The sequence below is a fragment of the Panthera uncia genome, chromosome C2, assembly GCF_023721935.1.
Source record: "Panthera uncia isolate 11264 chromosome C2, Puncia_PCG_1.0, whole genome shotgun sequence".
NCBI classification, from domain to species: domain Eukaryota; kingdom Metazoa; phylum Chordata; class Mammalia; order Carnivora; family Felidae; genus Panthera; species Panthera uncia.
The window spans coordinates 95,910,951-95,930,420 of NC_064810.1; the positions used below are offsets into that span (position 1 = coordinate 95,910,951).

Consider the following 19,470-nt stretch of genomic DNA (forward strand, 5'->3'; position numbering starts at 1 on the left):
CATTTAGGAAGGTTTCTATTTTGATTCTAGTCATGTCTTTGTATTAATATTTTGTAGGATTTGTAATCCCCTGGTTTTTTTTAAACTCTTACTATGTGGGCATCAATTTTGGATCCTATCCTTTAATTCTCACCTATTAGTAAATGGGAGTCATTGTTCTTTTTGTACATTCCCCTTTTTCTCTCCTTTTTAATTGCATTTTTCTACTTTATCAAAACATAGATGGTCTAAATTCTACAATTAAATAGATGAAATGCTTCTGATGAGTCCTTCTGATGAGTCCTAAGTATGCTCAACCACCTATTGGTTGCATGAAGCTCATCCTCTAGGTGTTTTGTTTTGTTTTTTATTACACAATTAGATAGTATTACACCATATACTACCATTATAGTAGTATAGTAGTGTTATATTACACATTTATCTAGTATTCTCTGATTTTTTTGTAGGTTCAACATTATTTTCCTTGTAGTGTTGATACTTAAAGGATATCTTGGTTGTGTAAAAATATTCTTGGTCAACATTTTCTTTTCTTCAGTTTCTTGAAAATGTAGCTTCACTGTTGTCTTGCTTTATATGTTGCTGTTACACATTTTTTTTTGTTGTTGTTTATGTTGAAAAGTCTGATATCGGTCTAATTCTCTTGTCTTAATATTATTTCACTTTTGTTTTTGTTTTTAGCCTGGAAGCTCTGAGAATTTTCAGAGTCTATTAGTTTTATTAGGATATGTATCAGAGTTGACCATTCCAGGTCGATTTTCCTGGTACCTGATGTGCCCTTTCTGTGTAGATTGAGGTCTTCTTTTATTTCTGGAAAGTTTTCTTGGATTATAATTTTAAACATTAACCTTATTGCATTGTTTTTGTCCTTTGGGACATCAATTAAACATATGGTGGACCCTCTTTGCCTGTCTTCCATTTCAACTACTTTCTCTGTGTTTTTTTTAAACTTTCTTTCTTTAATTTTTATTTGCATTTTTCCCCTTGATTTTCTTTAAGATCCTTTATTAAATTTTTATCCAAGTCTGCTTTCTCTTGGGCACCTTGTAATATAATCTTTTGGTATATATACATATATATTTTTTCTGTTTCTGCATTCAATCAACTCTCATTTCTTTCTCCTTATTTTTGTGCATTTCTGTTCTTAGTACTTGTACTTATGATTCAGTCTCCTTTTTTCATATACCATACACTTATCTGATGATATTTTATTTAGTTGGGGTGTATTGGTACAGTTTTCTTTAGCTTCTTGGTTTCCTCTTTGGAGGGAGTGGGGATTTTCAGTAGCAGAAATGAATTGTGTTGATGTTGGGGAAAGAGAAAACTAGTGCACCTTGTTTCTTTTTTATTATACGAGATACTTAATGTTCTCTTTGTATTTTGTTTCCTTCTCCTGTCTCATTCTTCTCTGGGTGCAATGCTTTACCAAAGCTTCCATTTCCATTCCTGTGTCTTCTGTGCAGCTAATGTTGGGAATCATCCATCATATGCCCACCTGGGTATACCCACCATATACCAAAATTCTGTGTTCAGAATTTTGTCATTTATGTTGTACTTTCTCTTTCTAGGGATGATTTTACTTTTGCTGTTCCTAACTCCTCTATTTCTTTCTAGTCCTTTCCACGGAATCTTTTAAACTTCCCCTTACTTGCCCTATTCATTCATAGGCATGCCATCAGCAAAAGAGAAGTGAGAGTCTGTTGGAATTGTTCTTCTCTACTTACACGTCATTTGACGGTTGCAGCGTTCTCTGTCTGCTAGTAATACTGAAGGTATAAGTCACCTAAGGTCTAACTTACTCTCCTTGTTGAATTTATCATTTTATTTAGGAGGTTGTGGGGATATACAGAATCAGAGAGGCACCATTATTCTCCAAACCTGAAGTTTCCTTTCCAGTTTTAAAAATAATTTTGCCAGTTTGTGAAATCCAAAATCCCTGAGACCTATGGATTAAAAGATTGGGTCTTAGAGATAAATCATTCACTCTGTTTTTCACTGGGGCAAATTCAGCAGAAAGCGGTTGGTTCTTTCTTCTCAGTTTTCCCTGTCCCCTTTGCCCATAAGTAGCACTAATAGAAAATAAGCTCTGTTTTTCTCTTTTCCCTAGTCTTGGTATTCTTGCTGTTAACTTGCAGGTTAACTTGGGATACAAATTTCTGTTCTGAGTAAGTTCTAAGTGGCATACTCATGTTGCCAAAATGGAATCCTTGTGGACTTTGAATTATTAAATAATGTGACTAAATTCAATGATTTTCGAGTCATCCAGTGAACTATGCATACCAATTGTGATAAAAGATATAATAGTATGCCTTTGGAGTAATACCTAGTGTTTTTAATGATGTCTAAGCCCACTGGCTGCCGCTGCCATAATACAGTACCATAAACTGCATGGTTTAAACAACAAAAATGTGTTTTTTCACACATTCCAGTCTGGAGGCTGGAAATCTGAGATCAGGGTGCTGGCATGGTTAGGTTCTGGTGAGAACATTTTTTCTGGCTTGTTTCTTCCTGGCTGCCTTCTTACTGTGTTCTCACATGGCAGAGAGAGAGAAAGAGGGGAATGGGGAGAGGAAGAGGAAGCACCATCTGGTATCTTTTATAAGGGCACTGATCTCATCATGAAGGCCCTACCCTCATGACTTCATCTAAACCTAATTATGTCCTAAAGGTCCCATCTCCAAATACCATCATATTAGGGCTGCAACATAGGAATTGTGGATGGCACAATTCAGTGTATAGCTTCATTCAAGATACTGCCTGCTTGGAGTATGGAACTCAAGATTTATGTGGCAAGCAAAGTCTGGTACCTACGGTTGAATAGAACAGCATTCTTGGAAACAGCAAAACTAAGTTCTACCGTTGATATTATGTGATAAGATGGACACAAGTCCCACAAAGAATTGAGAAAGAAAGCACAGGAAATACCAGTCAAAAGAAATAGTGAATGCTCATTAATGAATTGCCATAAAACAGGGCAACACCACAGAGGAAAACAGTAAAAGTTGAAGATGTAATACTAGTATACTAGTTATTCTGGAAAAGGTCCCATGAGGAAAAAAAAAAAAAACAACAACTGACTCAGACATAAGGATATAGAAAGTCCTTACTTCCAGGTTGTTACACTTTACTAGAAGACTATTGGTAAAGGGAAATTACATTGTAAGTTTTATTTTCATGAAACTTATGGGTGGAATAACTTCTTATTACTGGCTGTGTAACCTTACATAAATTATAACTTCCTGAATTTAACTTTCCTCATCTATAAAATTTGGGACACATAAGAGATACCCCAAAATATAACCCCCCCCCCCGCCATTTCTTTTACTCTCTTAAGTTTACCTCCGTTGTATTTTGCCCTTGGCTCCCTCTCTGCTTTCTCTCCTCTAGAAGATGATGGGATGGAAGATGGGCAATAGGACTTTATATTAGTTAGATTTATTATAAGGAATTGCCTTATGTCATTATGGTGGCTGGCAAATCCCAAGATCTACAGGGTGAGTTGGCAGGCTAGAGACCCAGGAGAGTCAATGATTTAGTTCCAGGTCAAGTCTGAAGGCCTGAGAAGTGGGAGAACTTTGGTGCAGTGCCAGTCTGAGGACAGGGAAAAAAAAAAACACAAAAAACTGATAACTGAGTTTGAAAGTCATCAGGTAGGACAGAATTCTCTCTTACTTAGGGGACGGTCAGACTTTTTCTTCTGGTCAGGCCTTCAACTGATTGAATGAGGCCCACCCACACGACAGAAGCGATAAATTCTAGGCAATCTATGATTTAAATGTTAATCTCATCAAAAATACTCAAAAGCACCCAAAATAATGTTTGATCAATTAGCTAGGCAATCCCTGATCTACTCAAGGTCACTCTGCAAGGAGGGAGGAAGTCCATAGGGGAAAATAAATTAGGACTACAGGGAAAATATCCTATAGGAGGAATCCAAACATTACCTTATAAATGTTCCAAAATCTTTTACTCAGCATGAATTAAGAGACTTGTTATTGTTTTGTAAAGATGCAAAAATAAGAAAGCAAACAGTGCTTCAGAAAAGGTGTCCCTTCACCTGGGCACATTGCCTGGAAAGCTACAAATTAGCAGTAGGACATAATTCCAAAGGAAATTTGAAAAAGAAGAAATTACACAGATTGAATTCTAAACGGAATTAAGATTTCTGTGGTGGTGAAAACAGCTGAATACCGCTCTGCTTCTCCGACTTTCTTGATCGGCATTTGTATCTGACCCTTTTATGATGTTTATGCATTTCCCTTTCCTATTAAGCTTTTTCCAAAAATTGTTTGAGAGTTGTTATGATTTTGACAGTTTGACATTTATATTCCAAGCAAAAGTGCTAAGCTTTTTCAAGCATGTATACTAAGGTCTTTGAGAAAATAAACCCAGTCATTTGCTACCACTGCAGGGAAATAGCAGTCATCTTTCTAAATCAAATCGGCTATTCACAAACTTATTTAATACCTCATTGTACTCTGTAATTATCCTACGGTGTCTGGTTTTGCAAGTATGAATAGGAAGTTATTCTCTGCATACCAGTCTACTCGCTAACATCTTTTTTATCCTCTTATTTCCGGTGGTACTCACAGGTGCTAGATGAGGGACCTTGGTTTCCTCCAGATGCCTCTTCTGAAGGAAACTGCCCCACCATGGTCATTGCTGAAGGGAAAGGATCTTGGCTATTTCTGTCACTCTTCCTAGCTGTACTGATTGGAACAGTGGGAGATTAAGCCAAAGGTATACAGTGAGGCGATAAAGCAAAAGGAACACACATGAGCCAACGTCAGGAGGAAGCAGAAACCATGGGTAAAGGTGAGGTGAAGCAAGTTGACCAGAGGGTAAGTTGTCAGTTTGTAGTGAAAGAATGTAGAAATACAAAAAGAAACAGCCGTCGAGTTGCTCAAGTGACATTTAGGTGAACATTCAATTGCTTGCTATTGAGATAAAATAATCCAATTCCCAGCCCTTGTTTGGTTCCTGAATGATCTTCATCAAACTTGGCAGTGCTGTAATTCCTTACTTCTGAGTGCCTAATATGTCTCTCTTTCTCTGGCTCTCTCTCTCTCTCCCCATCCTTCCTCTATATAACAAATCCCCATCACTTGGCTACCTAAGTGAGCTTGTTTTTTATAACCAAAATAGCCTGATCTACATTGCCTCATGGGTAGCTGTATTCGTGGAGTACTGATTACTAAGCACTCATATTTATTTTCCTAATGCTAAAACACTAGATTTATTCTCTTATTTTCCCTATTTCCCCCAATATATCCCCCCCCCACTTTCTTTGCTGATAATTTACCACTAAAATGAAGGAAAGGGGAGAAAAAGGAAGTAGTGTAATTAGGCATTCCTCTTCTTTCTGTTGGTCTGCACAGCTACCAGCTAGAAAGCTCCCCTGGCTAATCAGATTTTTTTTGTAATTTAGAAAAGAACGATCCCTAAAATTCTATCTATAACTAGTTAATTGAAAATAGCTAGATTTGTTTTCCACTTTTTCTTTCCTAAGAGGAAAAAGAAGAAGCAGAAGAAAAAAAAAAAAAAAAAAAAAAAAAAAAAAAAAAAAAACAGATAATTCTCTGTTCCCAGGTAAAAGGAAAAAAAAAAAAAAAAAAGAAATAACCTTTACCTATTCCTTTGCTGTCTTTGTGTTCAAAATACAAAAAGGCAGAGAAATCCGGGGAAATGATTTCACACCTAAGGAAACACACTCCAGCATTTATGGCCTGTTCTTGATCAGACATGTCACTTAGCCGGTTCTCAAAAACCTACGTCCAACAATTCCAAAACCTTGCACATGCACTAGTATTTCCAACAAGACAAATGTTACCTTCCTCGTTGTTTATATCTGTTATAGGTTATTAGGTTATAGGTAACAAAACTCTAAGTAATGTTTAAATAAATAGTTGGGTTTTTTTAACATAGGAAACCTTGAAAAAAAAAAAACAGTTGCTGATGTTGGTTAAGGGGCTTAAGTATTAATTTTCTGACATTTTTGTTGTTTTTTCCCTCTGCTATTCCAGTCATCCTGTCAGCATACAGGGCAGGATGAAGAGAAGAGGGAGTACCTTTCCTGTTTTATTTAAAGCAAAAGACTTTCCAAGGTCCCAACAGGCTTCCACGTATGGTTTCATTGTCCAGACTGTGTCATTATGTCACATGGCCATTTCTGCCTGGAAGGGAATCTGGGAAGGCAAGCTGTCTTTCCTGGTGTTGGCCACAATGTTGTGTATGGAACGGGGTTCTACTAGCAAGGCAGACGCCAGAAGGGGGTGTTGGATAGGAAACCCAAATTGCTGGCAAGATAGCTAGGAGGAAAATGTTAATGGGTCCTTTAGTAGCCTTTCTGAGCCTCAGAGATGCCTTGGTATCTGACCTTTTGTAAACTTGCTCTCTCCACATTAATTCCAGGAATTATAAGGAGAATCCAACTAAGGAAACTGTTCAATCACCAATGCTTCACTGTTGCAAATGTTTATACTCAATAGCCAATACTATGAGAAACAAGCAATATTATGAGATGCAGACTCCACTGGAGAATGGGCACTGTCATGGGTACCTGGGTGGCGAGGAGGGGTGCTGTGTGACTCCTGGATATAAAAGCTGAACTGACCCCAGAGCCAGTGGCTTCCATGAGGGAGGCTTGTCCTCATAAACTCAGCAGGACATCAGTGGTGCTTCACCTGCTTGAGCTCAAATTCTGAAATTTTCACTGTTAACTTTTAGCTTGAAAACATTTCAAAACTACATTAACTGTAAGAATAGTGCAATAATATCTATGTATGTGTGTGTTGATAGCTGTTATAGAAGATCATTATTATTGAGTATAGCACTGTAGGATAATCCTGTACTTATTTATCTCACCCTACTAGAGACAGGACCAGTTTGGCTTTGTCACTTTATATCACCAGTGCTGAACGCTATGCTTGTCACATAGTATCAATGTATGAAAAGGAACGACTAAGCGAAAAAAGAACTACATTTCAATTGTATTCTTTTCAAAGAATCCACTTGCCATTAAGTGTTAAAATCTCCACTGGCAATGTAACAAGAGTTCCTGGTAGTTCAGGGTTCAGCATCGGAAAAAAAAAAAAAAAAAAAAGTACTTACTGCCAGTATGAATGCAGTAATACCACCTAAAACATAGCATCTTTTTTTTTTTTTTTTTTTTGGTGGGGGGGGGAAGCCCCTATAGAGCATTCTTATACTTCACCCTCTCCCCCTTTTTAAAACTAAGTACTGGAGGGGAGTTTTACAGATCATGTGATTTAGTCTTCTAATTCTACTCATGAAGATTCTGAAACCAGAGAAGTTGAGTAACTTCCCCAAGTTCATGCAGCTGGTTATCGTCATAAATTTACATCATTTTTTTTTTCTCTTAGTTGAGACCTGACTCACTTCTCTAAATGTAGCATCCTGCTTGGTACATTTATCTGCCAGACCATTACCATCTTTGTACTTTCCCAAAAGGGGGCATGAACTCTTCCCTGAGCTAAGTGGCCTCCACCACACCACACGCACACACACACACACACACACACACACACAGACACTCACACCTGAGGTGACCATGAACACACATAATCAGCACTCCCATCATCTGCTCAACACATGTGTAACTCCCTGCCTCATTCAAGAGTATATTTGTAAAGCTTGTCTTTAAAGGACCTCATGTTTTTCAGACATTGGCAAAAATGAATCTTGAAAATTACATCAAAATATGTTGAGTAAATTAAGATCCATTTTCTCTGACAGTATTTGGTCTAGGCAATGATTGCAAAACTCCATCTGCATTTTGTAAGATGACTTCTCTGTGAGCACACTTGGAACAGCTTGATTTAGGAGTGTCCTTCCGGTATTAATTTGACTATCGCTGCTCCTGCCGCAGAGAAATAGAGCCCCTTGGTCCTTAGGGCTCTTCATCAGAGCACCATGTTTGGGAGCATTGTGTTCTGTGGGAAATATTTATTGAGGCAGCATTCTCTCTCAGGCTCACAGCTTTCAATCTTTTAAAGTACAGTTTGTCTCAGAACTTTGCTATAAGTTTTGAATTCCTTTTTATTGCCTTTTTCCCCTTTGCTTTCCTAGACAGAATTTCTTAGAGTAAACAAAGGTAAAATGGCAGCATTTTTCATAGTAGTTTGGATTTTTTTTGTTTCTTTGTGTGTGTGATCAGTGGAAGATTGGCACAGGAAAAAAGAATATATGAAATATATAATATACATTATGAATATATGATTCATAATATGAAATATATGATATATATTATGATATACATAAAATAATATATATATTATATGACCATTCCTTTTTCTTTGAGCTCCTTTTTATTTATTAAACATTCATTTGGGGCACTGGGGTGGCTCATTCAGTTAAGCATCTGACTTTGGCTCAGGTCACGATCTCATGGTTCATGAGTTCAAGCCCCACATTGGGCTCTCTGCTGACAGCGTGGAGCCCACTTTGGATCCTCTCTGCCCACCCCTCCTCTGCCCTTCCCCTGCTTGCGTGCTCTCTCTCTCTCTCTCAAAATTAAATAAACATTTAAAGAACACATTCGTTCAATAAATATTTATTTGATGCTTACTATGTGCCAAGCTAGCTAGCTGTGCTAGGTACCTAATAAATATATTATTATAATGATTATATTTACATTTTACATTAGTTTATACATAATAAACATAATAAGCATGGTAACATAAGCTGTCTTGTATTTTCAGACCTCATTTGAATGTCAAAGCAGGTGTTTGAAGTGGTCATGTAGGAATTATTCTCTCCACTTATGACTGTAGAAACTGAAGCCCAAAGAAAATATATGTCCAGAGTTACATGGATATGGTGAGGACTGCATGAAAATCCAGCTTTCCTGACTCTGACCTTGGATCTCTTGTCCCATAGTATTTTATCCCTTTTGGAGGTACTTTTATCTCCACATTTTGCCTCTGCCACCCCAGTTAGTGATCAGTGCCCACCCAAAGCACTGTGGCTGACCATGGTCCTCCCTTGAGGTAACTTATAGGAGAAGCTCGCAGTCTTACACTCTTACATGTCTCCTCTCTCAATCTCTGTTTCTGTCTCTGTTGTATATGTGTATGTATATGTATATGTACACGTACACGTACATGTACATGTATATGTATATATAGTATCTTGCCTGACGCTGAACCACTCAGGGCATTCAGATTGAATTAAAATGCACTTTGCTTCTAGAATAAAGTTTTTAATGCTTTATAAATAAAACATCTAATGCTGGGGATTCAGGCATTCAAATAGTCTAAGAAGGTCATGTTATGACAGACAGTTGTTATACTGCTTTGGTTATGGGAAAAAGTTATTTCTGTTATTATTAAAAATAGATTCAGACAGTGCCAGATAGACGAAGTCTTCTTAGAGAAAACTTTGATAGTTGCCATTAGCAATCCTAAGGCAGAAAATGTTTTTCAAAGTGATAACCAACCCCACACACACACACACACACACACACAATAATTACATTTAATAACTAATCTCGAAAAAATTGGTATGCCATTGTTCTCTCTGGGATTAATTTAGATGTAAGAACTTCCTAGAAGCAATGAAAATGATTATAGAATGTCAGCTTCAATACAAAATACCATACTGTGGATAATTTTCCTTCATTCTGTCTTCCAGTTACAATATTCCAATCCCTCCTACCTGGTCTCCCTGAATTTGCAGGGACTTTGCCTTCCTCTGACTATGTACCGATATTAATGCAAATTCATGTGCAGAATTTATGATTTATATATAGCTTTGACCATATTATCTCTTTTTAACCTTAAAACAATTCTGAGATAAACAATATTGCTATCTTTATTTTGAGTTATTACTCAGTTTGCTCAAGATCATAGGGTCCGAAAGTGAGAGAACCAAGACGTGACCCTGGTATTCTGACTCCAAATTCTAAACTCCTTTGACTTCATTACCTAGTATATGCTTTCCATCTCCTCCCTTCTTATACCTCTCAGCTTTCAAACTGGATTTGAAATCACCCTGGTGTTTAACAGATTTCTCTGCACATGGCTTTATACTATGGAACACATAAAAGGATCTGGGTTTTCAATTCCAACTTCTCTACTTCTTTGCTGGGTGATCTTAGGTAAGTTATCTAATCCATCTAAGTCTCAGCTTATCCATCTATAAGATGATGACCATAATAGTGCCCATATCAAAGGATATCAAAGTAAATTAAATGAAATAATCGATGTGAAGTGTTAGCAGAGACCATATCATGGTATTATTACATTATGCAATTTATAAGTTGTGTAAGGTTGGGCAAGATACTTAATCTTGTTCAGTTCCATCATTAAGAAAAAAAAAAGGAAAATATTAAGTATCTTGCAGGCGTATAATGAGGCTTAAATAAAATAACATTTGTGAAAGTGCCTAACAGTCGTTGGAACTCAATAATTTTTCATTTTCAACCTACTTGCTTTCTGTCTTTCTTCAAAGAGAAAATCAATAAATGTTTACTGGATTTCCAGTCACTCCTTTCATGGCAATGATTTTATGACTATGTGTTAGTGGTTCTATACATGGATGCAAGTGTTCGATATCAAGGTGACTTTGATAAACTGTTCTAAAGCTCCTTGTAGAATAAAATGCAGTGTCCTTTGAGAGAGGTAACATAAAGGAATTTGGTAACCTAGTTCAGAGTAATTGCCCAGAAAGTGGCTCCCCAGTGAAAGCTGTGCAGACAGCCAGCCCACATGTACTTTGGGCATGGACGCATTTCAAGGAGAAGGGTTTGTTAAACCAAAGAGGTGCTCAAAAGTGATTAGCTGTTGGAAACACCCATTCAAATTTGCATAAAAACATTGAACCTGAGAATATTTTTAAGCAGTGATTTTCAATATCCCTTTCAGTGGATCCTATGTGTCTACTGACACAAGAAAAGCACAGTGGTAGAATGCACCTTTTCAAGTGGTAGAAACACTTGTCAATAATTAGAATGTTCTTAATTTTACCTTTCACTTCCACATATTTTTTAATTTGGCTGCCACTGCCAAATTATAAATTTATAACATGCAATTTATTGCAAAATTATATATTTAGTTCTTTTAGGATATCATTATTGTGTGACTTCTCAGTGTTTAAATACTTGAACAGTCTGAGAAATGCTATTATGAAAATACGGTTTTGTTACTATGGACATTGTTCAGCAGATCAAGAGGCAAACATTATATTGCCTAAGAGTTCACTGAAGACCTGCTTTCTCCAAAGATAGGATTAATTTAAAACCAACCTTTTACTATTATTTGTGTCTCTGAGCAACGGTGCGTGTGTCTCATTCATCGTTGCTTTTCTGGCACCTAGAGCAGTGTCTGGGATGGAATAGGGTTGCGACACATTTCCATCTTACACAGAAACTGTATGTATAAAAAATGCTTTGTTGCAAAAGCACTTACCTGGTTTATTCTAAGTGCTTTGAAGATTCAATCTTTTGTTTCCCTCACTCATTTTATTTTTCATGGAATTTTGCTTCTGTTTCTGATTCAGTGTCACCCAGTCCCAGGATCCTTCCCTGACATCTCAGAGCTATGGGTGAAGTTCACTTTCTGCCCATCCCATTTTACAAATGAGCACACATTGCTGTACTGCTGTGTGGCTTATGCGAAGCTCTGTGTTGGCAATGTAAGTCTCGAGAATTAGCGAGGTATCATCCTTGTTCTTAGAGAGTTAATGTAGTAGGAGACAGAGATACACAGGCAACTAATTATACTGCAAGGCAGAAAGAAAAAGTGCTGTGCTTAAAGTATAAACAAAATGCTGTGGTTGCAGAGTGGAAGGAGTAATTAATTCAAATGGGGAGGATCAGGAACAAGGAAGGAAAGAAGCTAATATTTATTGAGGACTTAAAAGTTGCAGAAGGCAAGCCTAGTGCTTTCCCTCAGGCTCTGGCAGGAGGTTGTATTTAAACTGAGCTGTGGGGTGTTTGGCCACTGGGCCATGTTGGGAAGGCATGGGTTCAAGAAACAAGGATACCAGGAGAAGACACCCTTCTGCTGTTCCCGTGCAACGGGGACTGGGACAGCCTTCACGTGGGATAGTCTGGTGGAAAACTGGGTTGGTAAGGGAAAGCTGGTTTCTGTCAAAATGAGGAGGTGCAGGGAGAATTCTAGGCAAAGATGAAGAATGTCGGTAAGGATAGGCTTCAGTGTGAGGGGAGGGCAAACTAAGGAAGGGGGATTGGAGGAAAGGCGAGGCCCACATGTACACTGGTGGGTATAAATTACGGGCTGGACCGGGGGAGTCATGTAAGCACACTTAGGAGAGCGTGTTCAGTGGGGAGAATGATTCAGTCCCAAGGTTCCAAAGGAAGCACAGGCCAGTGGACGCTTCCGTTTGCTCTACCCTTTCACGTGTGAGCGCTCCACGGGGCTGGCGAGTGTTGGCGGGTCCCTACAGGGAAGGGGAGCAGGTGCCCCCTAGCTCACCAGCCTTCTCTCCTGACTCAAACGTCCACTCCTTGAGAGCACAGACTGTCTTCATCACTGCGCGTTCGCCCACAGAGCCTGGTATTGGAGGGGGCCTGGGGCAGGTTTTCACACAATCATAATTGATTCCCGGCAAGCAAGAAGGTAAATTTCAGCGGAGTCAAGAGGCTAGTTATGGATTTTACAGTGCTGTGGAAGTTTAACCTGAAAATTAACCACACAGTTACAAAGAAGGTTAAAGCCATTTAAGCCTTGACGATCAAGAATTATTTCCCACGCCGTAATTTTACCTAACCAAACGGTGTCGATTGATTAACTTCTGCGGTAATTTATTAGCTGCTCGTTATACTTTCCTGTTTTGACTAATGAAAACGTTTAGAGCTGCATCTTGATGGCAGCTAAGTAGGCCAGGCAGTTTGTCTAAGAATAATTAGAGAATTTTGCATTGTTAGCCAGTGGGGTACCTAACTCCCGGTGCAGCTTCAGAGAATGGTTTTTCTGTTTCCTCAGCCTTCCCTCATTAGTGACTCTTCCTGGATAAAGCCCAACTCTCCAGAACATCACTATAAAATATTTTACAAACATTTATGAGACTGATCCAGCTGATCCAAACTATTATTAGTTTTCTAATTAGGATAGCAAAAAGAACTATTTTGTTCCTATTGAGACAGCTTAGGGGAATTTATAATATTTGGACTTAAAAACATTTTCCTAGCTTACGTGAAGGTCTAAATCAGGAAAGGCCAACCTGGGGTAAACACGCCCCCCCCCCCTTTGCCCTTCTGTGCCCTTGATACACATCTGTAATCTATAATGCCACTCCTTTCCTCTGAGTCTAGATATGACTTCAGAATCTTTCTCAACACAGCACCAGAAATAGCAAGAGGTTGGGATTGGCATGAAAGATGAACTAGCCAGGTAATTGCTCCTACAAGCCTATAAAACTCCCTCAGGTGCAGGGACCAGATCCAATTCAGGACACGACATACAGTAGGTTCTTAATAAATGGTCTTTGGAATGAACAGTGGACAGAGAGCTAGATGAATTAAATGGATGCATGAATGATATTTTTCCCCTCTAAAACTGGTGTAGGAATGCCTTTAGGACGCTTCCTTCTCTGTGTTCTTCGGAATGTACTGTGTATCACCATAGCCTTGTGAACACCAGCTCATAGAAATGATAGAGCTGGAAGAGACCTGAGAAAATACAGAGTGACGACTTTTCAGTTTTGCAAAGGTGAACGAAAGGTGCAGAGAGGACATCCATCTACAGCGCAGTCTCTGAAGCCTGGGAGCCATCCCCCGTATTTTATACCTTATCTCTTGTGGCTTTTGGCATTTTCTTTTTCTCTTCACCTGTAAAGTGGGGAGAGTGATTTTGTCTATCTTGTCTGCTTTGCAGGGTTGTTGTAAAGCTAAGCAAGCAAAAGAATGCAAAATGCTTGGTGTAGTGCCTAGCATATGGTAAATACTCAAAATACTCAAAAATACTTCTTTTTTTCCCCTTTCTTTAATGGTAGCTGAACCAGTGATGATACTGTAAGTTGTTTTATTACAAAGCTTATCATGTGATGCTGTGGTTTCCCCCCTTCTGTTCAATGAATTGATGAACATCCCCATTTTAGATACATAAAACTAAGACAAAGAGAAGATAGGAATGGATTCTTATTAATTAAGAATAAAAGGTTTCCTATATGGAAAACATAAAATTCCAGAATGTCATTCTCTTTTCTTTGGCTAATCTTATTATTTCATAATATATAACATGCTTCATAGAAATATATATTTATAAAACTTGCTTGTAAATAATAGAGCAATGAAGTTTAATTACAAAGGAGGGAGATGAGCCGTGCCTGGGTGGCTCAGTCGGTTAAGCTTCTGACTTCAGCTCAGGTCATGATCTCAAAGTCTGCGCGTTTGAGCCCCATGTTGGGCTCTGTACTGACAGCTCAGAGCCTGGAGCCTGCTTTGGATTCCTTGGTTCCCTCTCTCTCTGCCCCTTCCCCACTCATGCTCTGTCTCTCTTTCTCAAAAATGAATAAACATTAAAAAAATAAAATAAGGGCCACCTGGGTGGCTCAGTCGGTTAAGCAGCCGACTTCGGCTCAAGTCACGATCTCGCGGTCCGTGAGTTCCAGCCCCGCGTCGGACTCTGTGCTGGCAGCTCGGAGCCTGGAGCCTGTTTCGGGATTCTGCGTCTCCCTCTCTCTGACCCTCCCCTGTTCATGCTCTGTCTCTCCCTGTCTCAAAAATAAATAAAACGTTAAAAAAAAATTAAAAAAAAATAAAATAGAAAAGGAAGTAGCTGAATTGTCCTTTAAAAAAAAAACATTTACATCACGCATTGAAACCTTGAGGTCAGTAATTAGTTGTGTGGGCGGGGGTGGGGAGTGGGGAGGGTTAGGTAAAGTTGTAGTTGGCTTCACTTTGGTTGCCAGGAAACACACAAAGGCAAGCAGGAGCAGATGAAACAAAGAATTGCACATTGCTGATAAAGTGGCCTTCGGAGGCAAGGCCTCCGTTGGGACAGAAGTCTTGCAGGGGCAAGTCACACAAGAAAATGGAGTTTAAACCCCTGACATGCTAACGGAAGCAAGGTTAGCCAAAGAAGTTCTGAGAAATTGCTTTTTTTAATGCGTTTCAAAGGAGATTTACAAGCTGCGTTCTGTATTGGTTGGTATAAACATGGGGGGGGAAGCTTTATCCATTTTTAATCAAGCCAGATTAAACAGAATATAAGGAGGGGTGTTTTAAAAGGATTCGATTGTAGATTTTGAAAGTAAACTGTGGAATTAAAGACATGTGGGGGTTGAGGGCTTTTACCCCCTACCTTGAACATTTTGGCTTGAACATTTTGTCTCCTAATTGTCTGTCTTGAAATGTGCTTTCATTTTGGAATTCTGTTGCTAAATTGGGTTTGTTTTCAAAGGCACCTGTTGAATTAAAAAAAAAAAAAAAGTATAGAAAGAGTTGAAGGCAGCTGAAAAGAGGTGAAGCCATTATGAGTTACCAGAATGCACTTGAGTTGAACAAGGGGCCACAGCTGGGGTCAAAGAGCCCCAGGGGAACAGGAAGTGTGGCCACAGATGAAGACCACCACCCTGCCCTGCTTGAAAACCAGCTCTGTGTGGGCGACTTTCTCAAAATACAGAGTGCTTTTGAGGTAAGCCTTAATCTTAATTACTGGAGGGTTTAAATTGTTCATGAAGACTAGGATGAAACAGATTTTTCCCTTAAAATTGTTTATTTAATGGTTAAGACCTTCGATGGTTAAGTGTCTGACTTGGGCTCAGATCTAGTGGTTCATGAGTTGAAGCCCCTCGTCTGGCTCTGTGCTGACAGCCTGGAGCCTGCTTTGGATTCTGTGTCTCCCTTTCTCTCTGCCCCTCCCCTGCTCACACTGTCTCTCTCTCTCAAAAGTAAATAAACATTAAAAACAAACAGGGAATTGAAAAGAACTGATCAGGCTTGGATTTCACGCCAGAGTAACGTTAGTCCTCAGTTCTGTGGGCCAAAAAATATGATTTAGTTCAAAATTGCCGCTGTTGAATATCCTTGCCATCAAGGAAGGATTAATTCTTGGACAAAATTTTTCCTAGAGATCACCATAGTTTTGGAAACCTAAAGGTTATGGTTGTGAGTGGGGACCAAGGTGACTCCCAGCACAACTGTCCTTAGGAAGTCTGGAAATGCAAATAAGCAGTTTGTAAACATTCTCCCCTGCTTCACTCCAAGTGACTCCATTTTGGGGGGGGGGGGCACTTAATTGTCCCAGGATCTATGTGAGCAACAGTCTCCCACTTTTTTGGTAATTATTGGAACAATGCCAATCGAAACAAAATGTAAAGTTTTCATTTTAATTCTACATATGAAATAGACCTTAGGAATTTTAACTATAAATAAATAAGTTCCTTCTCTCTATCTTAGCTAATTAATTTGGAATTCTGCAGCTGTGCATTGTAACCCACATACGTCAAAATGATTTTTAGTTTCTCATGTGAGTGCGAAGAAGTGCTCTTTCGTGCTGTGGAATTTAGGTAGACATGAGCCCTCCTCCTTTCTACTTCATTATGTTTGCTAAAATATGTTCTCAGGACTTCAGAAGATCCTCTGAGGGTGCTTGGGAGTATCCACATTAATTTGAGACAGACATGCAATATTTTGGAATACCACCTTGAAATTAATAAAGCATGATGAAATGTAACAATTATATCAGCCTGTAATTGGCATAAATTTTAATCTTCAGCTTTCTCCCCCCAAAAGAGTTGCTAACTACTGGAAAAGTCTGCTGTACCCTGTTTTGCATAACCAGTTAGATTCTACCTATAATGATAAATTAATGTCCCAATTATATCAATCATTTCTTTATAATATAATCCATCATATTTAGTAGGAAAGACATGCTCTGCCCTACACTTTCCTCATTTTAATTGTCATATATTTGCTATTCATCCAACCCCATTTGCCTGAAAAATTTCAGTGTTGCTCATGTCCAATGCCCCAAATGGATCTGGCGTATTTTGATAGACATAGCAAACATTTTGACAGCTTGAGAACATTCAGAAAAACGTAACTCCAGATCATGACAGCTTTGACTCCGCCATGAACAGAAATATGGTGGTTTGTTCTGCTAGGACACAAAGAATCTGAATTCTAGGGTCTGTTAGGAGAGTCGACATCCTGAAGTTGATGTGTTCAAGCATGAAACTGCTGCCGAAGGGTGGGAGTGGGTGTTCTCTTCAACCACTGATCAGCCTGGAGTGAAGCCAATGGAACAGGATAATCAGTCTCAAGATTTTTTTTTTTTAACTTTAAATGTTTCAAAGATTGGATCACTTATCTTGAAATTACCAGTTGGAAAAGCAGGTATTACTGAGAGAGAAGAGATTGCAATTGGAGCTTGCATGAACATAGAAAATCTAATGACAGTTTAAAAAAAAAAAAGAAATTGAGCTTTGCATATACACTTTTCAGAGAAAATAAAGTCTGTCCATTTTTCACAGACTCAACAGACACAGAATGGAATAATCCAATGGCAAATGTGCAACAGGACTAAAAGTTAGGCCCTTGAGACAGTCTGATTTCTAAACACAGCATGGATACTGAGAGAAGGATGATACACTTGATAATTTCACTGGAGTTCGGTCCATCTGTCATGAACGTTAGGCCCACAGGCCACAGGTGTAGATTGCTGTAAAAGGACAAATTGCCCTAAGTGTCCTGCAACATGGAACTCTAAAGGTGGTGATTTGTAGTCCAACCATTAAAGACATGCTCTTGGAAATGCGAAGATTCTGTCACTAGATCTCTTCATCTCCTCTTTTTTTTGTACACAGATTGCTTATTTGGGGCTACAGATTTGTCAGATATTAGATAAAGTCCATATCCTTAATTGAAAAATGGGGAGTTGGGTCTTTGAATTGCATATTGAATGTTTCACGTGTATTTCCAAATGAAATATACACACCGTATACATCTTAGTAGTAACATTTAGGAATGAAGCAAGTAATGCTTACATGTATTGTAAGGTGGTATAAATGACTCAGAGTCACTAACCGCAAGCTCTTTTATCAGATTTCTTGGATTTAAATCCCAGTTTTGCCTCTAACAGTATGTCTTTGTGCAAATTAACCCTTTGGGCCTTGGTTTCCTTTATTTCTAACGTGGGGGACAACAGATTTGTGGTGAAGATTAGATAAGCTGTTATCTGAAAAATACTTGGAAGAATGCTTGACACAGAGTAAGTGCTCAATTAACATGGGTATTATTCAGGGAGTAGACGCTGAATCACATGGCCTCTAACATTCTCCTGATTCTAACTCCTACATTTCCTAAAGGGATTTAAACTTTGAATAACACAACTATGCTTTTACATTCCTTTTAGATGCTGTAGGAAGTGGAAGCAGTGAGTTGCAAAGACAAATTCACATAGAAGTGCACAAAGGCATCATTCTTCACCTCTTATTTCACATTTTATTAGCATTCAAAAGATTTTAACTGATGTCTTGATCCTCATCTTTATTTTTTTTAATTTTATCGTATTTTATTTTAAATCGATCCCCATCTTTAGAACAAAGAAATTACCTGGATAGAAGTACTAGAAATTTCATTTTCTTTCAAGTGATGGTGTCCAAAAAGCCATATATCAACCTGAATGGAATGAAACTTGTATTCTTCAAAGAATTGTAAAATGGTTGTTACTCAAACTTCCCTGTAGCACTTGCAATGCTTAGAGAAATGACATGGTCTCTGGATATTCATATTATTTTGATGTCCACCATATTTTACATTTTCTTAGATATGTCAAAAGCTATAGCTATTATGTAGAAAAAGATGGCTGTGGTTTGATGATTTTAGAGGAATGCAGATAAGTGAAAATTATGGTCCAAGGGAAATGGAATTTTGGAAAAGCCCCATTGAGACCTGTTATATATTGAGTTTCTTCAGAGTCTGGCTATGTAAATTTCTGAGTATTTCTTCCCTTGAATTCTACATTGTTGACCTCTACACGCCAGGACTTTCTGTTCTTCGGTCCTGGATGCCCTGCTGCCTGTTTGGCCTTGGACTATGGTTTGCCCACCCTGCTGGACTCATTGGGTTGGGTCCCCACCTACCTCTGACAGCAGCTGTGTCTGTATATCATCTCCTGGAACTTCTGTTCTGGCCAAGGTTGTGGGCCCAGAATGAGGGACTGGCCCTATCCTGTCTATTCCATGCCGCTATTTGCCCCAGCCCTGCTAAATTTTTCGCTTAAATAGCTAGAAATGAAATCTAAACCACATGCAAAAGATGAGCTATTTATGCTCAAAGCATAAAACATTGAGAAAAGCATAGCAAAAATCCTAGTAGAATTTTTAACATCCCCAGAGATGTTCAGGGAGGTTCTCAGAACAAACCTATCTTGGGGGTAAATGGAATGTGCACAGTACACTTGTGCTAACTTAGTCTCAAAACATCAGAGAAGTTCAGAAGGCAATTCCACAGTTCCTGAAAATTGTGCTTGAGATGTAATAAAACGA

General features: G+C 38.6%; 1 protein-coding gene across 1 annotated transcript in view; it reads left to right on the top strand.

Annotated features, from left to right (window-relative positions):
• Positions 1 to 14,850: 14,850 nt before the first annotated feature.
• WDR49 (WD repeat domain 49) overlaps positions 14,851 to 19,470 on the top strand; it is a 145,813-nt gene continuing 141,193 nt past the window's right edge. The window contains exon 1 of the mRNA XM_049628591.1: positions 14,851 to 15,614. Coding sequence (XP_049484548.1) covers positions 15,453 to 15,614 — 162 coding nt within the window. The 5' untranslated portion in view covers positions 14,851 to 15,452. The remainder of the gene's footprint in view (positions 15,615 to 19,470) is intronic.